Source organism: Salmo salar, chromosome ssa09 (assembly GCF_905237065.1).
Source record: "Salmo salar chromosome ssa09, Ssal_v3.1, whole genome shotgun sequence".
NCBI classification, from domain to species: Eukaryota; Metazoa; Chordata; class Actinopteri; order Salmoniformes; family Salmonidae; genus Salmo; species Salmo salar.
Window position 1 is genome coordinate 147,162,759 of NC_059450.1, and position 8,686 is coordinate 147,171,444.

General features: G+C 47.5%; 1 protein-coding gene across 1 annotated transcript; it reads left to right on the forward strand.

The window, feature by feature from the left end:
- The first annotated feature begins 2,272 nt into the window (after nucleotides 1-2,272).
- On the forward strand, nucleotides 2,273-8,159 carry LOC100196094 (dipeptidyl peptidase 1). Its single transcript, XM_014215295.2, has 8 exons — nucleotides 2,273-2,637; nucleotides 2,920-3,065; nucleotides 4,147-4,307; nucleotides 4,955-5,110; nucleotides 5,867-5,985; nucleotides 6,719-6,850; nucleotides 6,946-7,178; nucleotides 7,282-8,159. The coding sequence occupies exons 1-8, from the start codon at nucleotides 2,478-2,480 to the stop codon at nucleotides 7,546-7,548; spliced, it is 1,374 nt and encodes a 457-aa protein (XP_014070770.1). The 5' UTR covers nucleotides 2,273-2,477; the 3' UTR covers nucleotides 7,549-8,159.
- The last annotated feature ends 527 nt before the right edge of the window (nucleotides 8,160-8,686 follow it).

Genomic DNA, 8,686 nt, shown 5'->3' on the forward strand with positions numbered 1-8,686 from the left:
TTCCTTCTTTTTTTTGCATACAACATAGCTCAGTAACAGTTTATTGACCCTAGCTCTAACCCTAACCTTAATCCTTATACTAACCAATACTCTGGATAAGAGTAAGGCTGACGTTTTAAGTATTCCTAACCAATTGTGTGTTTTTGTTTGTTTATTTGTGTTGTTTGTAACCTATTTTGTACATAATGTTGCTGCTACCGTCTCTTATGACCGAAAATAACTTCTGGGCATCAGGACTGCGATTACTCACCATGGACTGGCAGAAACATGCATGAGAGCACCAGCTGTTCCGGAAGACTGTGTGATCACTCTCTCCGCAGCCGATGTGAGTAAGACCTTTAAACAGGTCAACATTCACAAGGCCGGCAGGGCCAGACCGATTACCAGGACGTGTACTGTGAGCATGCGCTGACCAACTGGTAAGTGTCTGCACTGACATTTTCAACCTCTCCCTGACCGAGTCTGTAATGCCAACATGTTTCAAGCAGACCACCATAGTCCCTGTTCCCAAGAACACTAAGGTAACCTGTCTAAATGACTACTGACCCGTAGCACACGTCTGTAGTCATGAAGTGCTTTGAAAGGCTGGTCATGGCTCACATCAACACCATTATCCCAGAAACCCTAGACCCACTCCAATTTGTATACCGCCCTAACAGATCCACAGATGATGCAATCTCTATTGCCCTCCACACTGCCCTTTCCCACCTGGACAAAAGGAACACTTATGTGAGAATGCTATTCATTGACTACAGCTCAGCGTTCAACACCATAGTACCCTCAAAGCTCATAACTAAGCTAAGGATCCTGGGACTAAACACCTCCCTCTGCAATTGGATCCTAGACTTCCTGAAGGGCCGCCCCCAGGTGGTGAGGGTAGGTAACAACACATCCGCCGCGCTGATCCTCAACACTGGAGCTCCCCAGAGGTGTGTGCTCAGTCCCCTCCTGTACTCCCTGTTCACCCACGACTGCATGGCCAGGCATGACTCCAATACCATCATTAAGTTTGCAGACGACACAACAATGTTAAGGCCTGATCACCGACAACGATGAGACAGCCTATAGGGAGGAAGTCAGAGACCTGGCCGGGTGGTGCCAGAATAACAACCTATCCCTCAACGTAACCAAGTCCAAGGAGATTATTGTGGACTACAGGAAAAGGAGGACCGAGCACGCCCCCATTCTCATCGACGGGGCTGTAGTGGAGCAGGTTGAGAGCTTCAAGTTCCTTGGTGTCCACATCACCAACAAACTAACATGGTCCAAACACACCAAGACAGTCGTGAAGAGGGCATGACAAAGCCTATTCCCCCTCAGGAAACTAAAAAGATTTGGCATGGGTCCTGAGATCCTCAAAAGGTTCTACAGCTGCAACATTGAGAGCATCCTGACCGGTTGCATCACTGCCTGGTACGGCAATTGCTCTGCCTCTGACCGCAAGGCACTACAGAGGGTAGTGCGTACGGCCCAGTACATCACTGGGGCTAAGCTGCCTGCCATCCAGGACCTCTATACCAGGCAGTGTCAGAGGAAGACCCCAAAAATTGTCAAGACTCCAGCCACTCTAGTCATAGACTGTTCTCTCTGCTACCGCACGGCAAGCGGTACCGGAGCGCCAAGTCTAGGTCCAAGAGGCTTTTAAACAGCTTCTACCCCCAAGCCATAAGACCCCTGAACACCTAATCAAATGGCTACCCAGACTATTTGCATTTCCCCCCTATCCCCCTCTTTACACCACTGCTACTCTCTGTTGTTGTCATCTATGCATAGCCACTTTAATAACTCTACCTACATGTACATATTACCTCAACTAACCGGTGCCCTCTCACATTGACTCTGTATCGGTACCCCCCTGTATATAGTCTCACTGTTGTTATTTTACTGCTGCTCTTTAATTACTTGTTACTTTTATTTCTTATTCTTATCCGTATTTTTTTTTAAACTGAATTGTTGGTTAGGGGCTCGTAAGTAAGCATTTCACTGTAAGGTTTACACCTGTTGTATTCAGCGCATGTGACTAATGAAATGTAATTTGATTTGAACCCTAAACTTAACCCTAACCTTAATCCTTATAAACATAGCAAAAAAATAAACGTCCTCTCACTGTCAACTGCGTTTATTTTCAGCAAAATTAACATGTGTAAATATTTGTATGAACATAACCAGATTCAACAACTGAGACATAAACATTTCTGGGAGGAATGGCCCTCCGATCCAACAGATCCCGGCAGCAAGACGCAGCGAGTCACGTGAGAAGCTGCAGCGGGTCATATGACCGAAGGGAAAGTTCATTCTGGTTGTACAAAAGCGCAGAGGACAAAGTACAAACACGTCTCGCAGTTGCATCGAAGTTCGGGGAAATATAGCCTATCTTTTTCTAGTTGTGCTTTTACGTAGAGTGAAGTTCCTCGCTAGTTATTATCCTAGACTCAACTCTCTGCGTAGTTGTGTAAAAACGAGCGCGGTGTGACGTGATGAAGGTGAGCGGTGTGTTGCTGTGTGTGTTTCTGCTCTGGGTGGAGGGCTCCCAGGCTGATACCCCGGCCAACTGCACATATGAAGACCTGTTGGGCTCCTGGGTGTTCCAGGTATCGAAGGGGGGGCAAGACAAAGGCATCAACTGCTCTCTGATGGGTAAGAGCTGGAAATACGGAACAACCTCACGCTTTAAACAATCAAGTAGACTATGTAACAAACTTTTAATTGGTTCGAGTGTAAACTTGACCCGGTAGTCTACTATTGCCTCTGTTTGTAGACTATTGTTACAAAAAGCACAATCAATGATACAATGTTTGATACAACTTTCACCACTGCCCAATGTTAGTGTCTACCCCGTCTTACTTTGCAATACAGAAGAAGCCCAAAGTTGAATTGAGAAGTAATTACCAAAATATGTCTCTGTTTGTTTGAAAAAAGACACTATTGATAAGTCGATAACGGTGCACCTGGAGAAGCTGTCTGTGGCGGTGGACGACCTGGGGAACACGGGATTCTTCACCCTCATCTACAATCAGGGCTTTGAGGTTGTCCTCAACGACTACAAGTGGTTTGGCTTCTTCAAGGCAGGTTTATGCTCTCACTTGTGTTTCATTCAGGGTTACACGTTAGTCTATAACAGTAGCATACTACGATCTCTGTCAAGAGGTCTGGAACATTTTTGGCAGTTATGGAATTACACTCATTTTTATCTCCAGCCTGTATGCTACAGAAAAGGCCACATACTTGTTCTACCATATCCTTTATCTGCTACAGGATTTGATGGGATGTTGAAGTGCTGCACAGATGTCTCTATAGCAGCTCCCTGGAGAGGCATGCTGGGAATGGACAAGCAAAATGTTTTGTGCCTTTGACAGAGTGGCCACTGCTTATCAAAGGGTGGCATCAGCTGTCACCTAAAAAGCCCATATGCCACTGGTTGAGGGGACTTGTCATTGTTTTGGGGCAGAATTGTGAGGTTATGTGTTAGAGGTGCATCTTGGTCAGTTTAGCTCATTAAATGCCATCAATCTCCCGCCATAGGCGGCTGCCTGATGAGCAGGCCGGCCGCGACGGAACTCCTCCTACCTTGTAGCCTTGCACATTACGTTTCAGACACATGGCTGGTCACCTTTCCTGTAATTGTAGGGTTGGTGGTTCAGTCACTAATCTGGCTTTTACATCTGTTGCTACATTGATGCATTCAGGCTTGTGTTTCAAAGTTACTTTCACTGTTGTGTTGCTACTTTTTCATTCAGGGTTGTATTTCGTTTTGCTTTTTCACGTGACTTCCTTGTGACTTTATCAGGGGAAATGTTGAGGTGTCCCTCCTACGTGGTAGAGCTGATGTCTGCATGTCACTTGTACTTCCTTATTGAAACCGTCTGGACTTGTTTCAGCACAGTGACACACCACATGCTTCACTGGAAAAGCCCATTGTTACTTACTCATTGCTGTTCATAAAGCCACGCTGTCTGCTCTCTCTCTCTCATTGAAAGCTGTTATCAGGGTAACTGCCACATCCACTTGAATAAAACATCACTGACTTGTTGATCTTCTGCTTTTTAATCTCCAACTCAGACCATAAAGATTCAATGTGTTTGTCCTCTTTCTACACAACACACAGGGACGCCTCGTACACAGACTGATTTTTCTCCTCTGTTCCAGTACTCTGAGCAGGGCTCTGAGGTGACCAGCTACTGTGACCAGACTCTGCCAGGCTGGGTCCATGATTCTCTGGGGAACAACTGGGCCTGCTTCACTGCCAAGAGGGTTGTCCCAATACCCCCTCGCTCCCTACACACACACCGCTACCATCCCAATAACATGTGAGTAGTCTCAGGGTTTTATAGGGGGCTTGACACACACTGCCCAATAATAATGCTCTCCAATAATCAGCTATGTTTTCACATTAAACTTCTATAGTTGGCTGGAAGTCTATTTTTCATCCATGGTCCCATTTTACTGTGAGCATTGCTCATATTGAAAAACAAGCAGTCTGCTTTGTTTTTAGACTCTTTTACATTGGCCGTCGGTCACTGCTCGTGTGTCAAGTGTGAGTCGTGTTCTGGCCTGAGCGGTGCTCTCTCTCGCTCTCTCTCTCTCTCCCCTCGCCTGAGCGGTGCTCTCTCTCTCGCTCTCTCTCTCTCCCCTCACCTGAGCGGTGCTCTCTCTCTCCCCTCGCCTGAGCGGTGCTCTCTCTCTCTCCCTGGCCTGAGCGGTGCTCTCTCTCTCTCCCTGGCCTGAGCGGTGTAGGTCTGTTTACTCCTCATGTGGGGTATATGGCAATCAAATTGTATTTAAAGCCCTTTTTACATCAGCCGATGTCAGTGTTATACAGAAACCCAGCCTAAAACAACAAGCAATGCGGAGGTAGAATCAGTCTTTACTCCTCCACCAGGTTGCTCCAGGTCTGTTTACTCCTCCCTCCCCCAGTTTGCTCCAGGTCTGTTTACTCCTCCCTCCCCTCCCGCAGGTTGCTCCAGAGGTCCTACAAACACAACATGGACTTCATTGACTCCATCAACATGGCCCAGAGCTCCTGGAAAGCCACGGCCTACAGCGAACATGAGACCTACACTCTGCAGCAGCTAATGCACAGGGCTGGGGGACCAGCTTCACACATCCCCAGGTACACTCACTCACTTGTCAAACTATGTATTGAAACAGGAATTTAATTATGAAATTCATTTTGGTGAACTTCACACACGTACTACATCCCCAAGGAAGAAGCAGGATGAGGCTGTCAGCTGTGAGATTTGTTACTTCTGAAAGAAAAGGGTGAAATCAGTCTTAACTTTGGTTTTGGAAGTGGGGGGGGGAACATAATGGAATATATTTTATCCAGTCAAACACTCCACACAGCCTACTGACCGCTCGGCGGTGTCTGCGTGGTCCTAATGCACACCTTCGCCTCATTATCACATTCCAACGATCAAACTGGGGGTGTCAAAAGCTATTTGATAATGTGGGAGGGACAGTTGGTCCCCTGGAGAGAATCGTCATGGCAGGTGAGTCCAAGGCTACAGGGCTCTGTTTTAGGATAATGGAACACTGTCTCTGGCCCCAACTCGTCTAGACTGCTCTGGTAAGAGGCACTCTGTACAAGGGCGTACACCCACCATGGATTTTAAAGTAATGGTTTGGTGTCAGAAATATGGTGGGAACTAAGTACAGTCCATGCTGTGACTCTAATCCATAGTGTGGGGGGGACTTGTGTTCACCTCACCATTGGGGAAGAGATCACATTGGTGGTGGTCAGTAGGTATGAAACAGGACTCTAACTGAGGTAGTACCTAAAGGTGTTCAATAGCAACACTCATTTTGGATTCATTGCAAGAAATGTCTATGGTGTTCCCTTATTGTATGAGTCTATGCTCCTCCCCAGACGTGTTGGCCCCGCCCCTGTGACAGCAACGCTAGTCAAGATGGCGGCCGGCCTCCCTGAGCGCTGGGACTGGAGAGACGCCAACGGAGTCAACTACCTCAGTCCTGTCCGCAACCAGGGTAACACACGCCGGGTCAAATACCTTACTACTTACCTTACTTAATACTTGTCTATCGTGACTCTTGGCAATATCTGTGTCCTCTCCCAACCCATGTTTAATGTTCAGCCTGTCTGCTGTGTCTGAGGCCTTAGGAATGTCCTCTACAGGGCCTGCTGTACCACTGCTAAATCAATGGTCCCTGTTCCCATCTCAACCCCGCAGACACAGCGCTCGTGTCTGTAGTGAGTTGTTGCATGGCTGAGAGGGCAACGGCTGGGATTTAGGGGCTCTGAAGGGTTTTAACAGGGGCCTTCTGCTGTGAGTGGGGCTTTCTGCCCTGCCTAAAAGGCTCTGCATGGTCGACAGTGGCCGTACAGCATTTACTGCAGAACTATTGTGAAGGAAGTGAGTTTGTTTATACAGGATGTACCGCCCCTACCTCCCGTCAATCAGAGCTATACGGAGCCCTCTGTTTCAGTTTGAGGTGCGATGTGGTACGGAGCTTAACTTTGCCTCTGCATACCTCCGGAGGCTCCACAATTGCGTCACACCCTCCATACGAAGCCTCCGACCACATTTTCGTCTCAAACATAAATGGGCTTTTAGGGTTCATTCCCACAGAACTCTAGTTGCAGGTTAAAGAGGATCCACGGACTGCTTGACTGGGTGTCTGGTTCTTAGTGGTCACTGATGTTGCAGTGAGGTTTTTGATTGGTTGTGACAGGGTTTGATTGGTACTCTGTGGGCTTCAGCTTCGTGTGGTAGCTGCTATTCCTTTGCCTTAATGGGAATGTTGGAGGCTCGTGTCCGACTCCAAACCAACAACACCGAGACTCCCATCTTCAGCCCACAGCAGGTCGTCTCCTGCTCCCAGTACTCCCAAGGTAATGAGCGAGCACACTCTGCATAATTGTACCTCAACGGTGTTTGTATTTCTCCCACATCTAACCCCTCTTACTTCCCCTCTCCTCCCTCTCAGGTTGTGACGGTGGCTTCCCCTACCTCATTGGGAAGTACGTCCAGGACTTTGGGATCGTGGAAGAGTCGTGTTATCCGTACGCTGGGACAGATTCCCCGTGTGACGTTCCTGATGGCTGTCTCCGCCACTACACTTCGGACTACAGCTACGTGGGAGGGTTCTACGGAGGCTGCAGCGAGTCTGCCATGATGCTGGAACTGGTCAAGAACGGACCCATGGGGGTGGCCTTCGAGGTGGGACACACGTTGGTTTGTGCATTGGCTAGCTATATGAGTGATGGCCAGTATTAGTTTAAGTCAAAATGTCAGGTGTATTCCTCACACTGTTCTCGTCCAGGTGTATCCTGACTTCATGCACTACAAGGAGGGTATCTACCACCACACGGGCCTTCATGACCCCTACAACCCGTTTGAGCTGACCAACCACGCGGTGCTGCTGGTGGGCTACGGCCAATGTCACGTCACGGGTCAGAAGTTCTGGGTGGTGAAGAACAGCTGGGGGACGGCGTGGGGCGAGGGGGGCTTCTTCAGGATCAGACGGGGGTCTGACGAGTGTGCCATCGAGAGCATCGCTGTGGCAGCCAAGCCCATCCCTAAACTGTAGAGGGTCTACAGGGGTAGGAGGGAAAGGGTTCATCTTCAGGGATTTTCCCAATTGGAACCTAGCCTGAAGTCTACAATGGCTTATAAATGTAATATTTAGAAATGGCTGGGACGTTGTTGTCAGATATAATCGGTTAAAGTGTTCACCATGCTCGCTAGACTGTGATCCTTGCCAGTCAGATGCATTTTTGGGAATGATGCCAAAAGGGAACCTGCTTTAATTCCTTATGTAACTGGGATTTGTAGTTTTATTAGTCTTTTGTAGTTAGTCTGGTGATTGACAGGAGGGCAGAGGACCTCGGCTCTTTATCGTTAATCTCAGGGGAGACTGTCCTGTGATCTCAAATGTATACTGTCGCTAGTCATCTCTGTACTGTCCTTTCTCTCTGATGCTGTAAATTGGAGTCTCCTGGGAATGTTCAAAGGGACTGGCTCATGATGTTGGAAGGGATACAGTATGATTCAATGTTGGTGCCTTTTTTTTCTTGTCACGTAGGAAGGGGTTGCCTTTCATTAGAAATGTCAGTTTTCCAATAAGATCACATGTATGCACAGATTTGCAGGTTGTCTGCTTTTTACAATTTGAAAGAAAATAAAGTATCGTTTTAGAAACATTTTCAGTGGTGCTGAATTACTTTTATATACTGACAGCTTAAGATTTATCCATATGTGCATAACTTCTAAACTCAGCAAAAAAAGAAACGTCCTCTCAATGGCAACTGCATTTATTCTAAGCAAAATGAACGTGTAAATATTTGTATGAACATAAGATTCAACAACCTGAGACATAAACTGAACAACTTCCACAGACATGTGACTAACAGAAATGGAATAATGTGTCCCTGAACAAAGGGGGGGGGTCAAAAGTAACAGTCAGTATCTGGTGTGGCCACCAGCTGCATTAAATACTGCAGTGCATCTTCTCCTCATGGACTATACCAGATTTGCCAGTTCTTGCTGTGAGATGTTACCCCACTCTTCCACCAAGGCACCTGCAAGTTTCCGGACATTTCTGGGTGGAATGGCCCTAGCCCTCACCCTCCGATCCAACAGGTCCCAGATGTGCTCAATGGGATGGAGATCCGGGCTCTTCGCTGGCCATGGCAGAACACTGACATTACTGTCTTGCAGTGCGGACA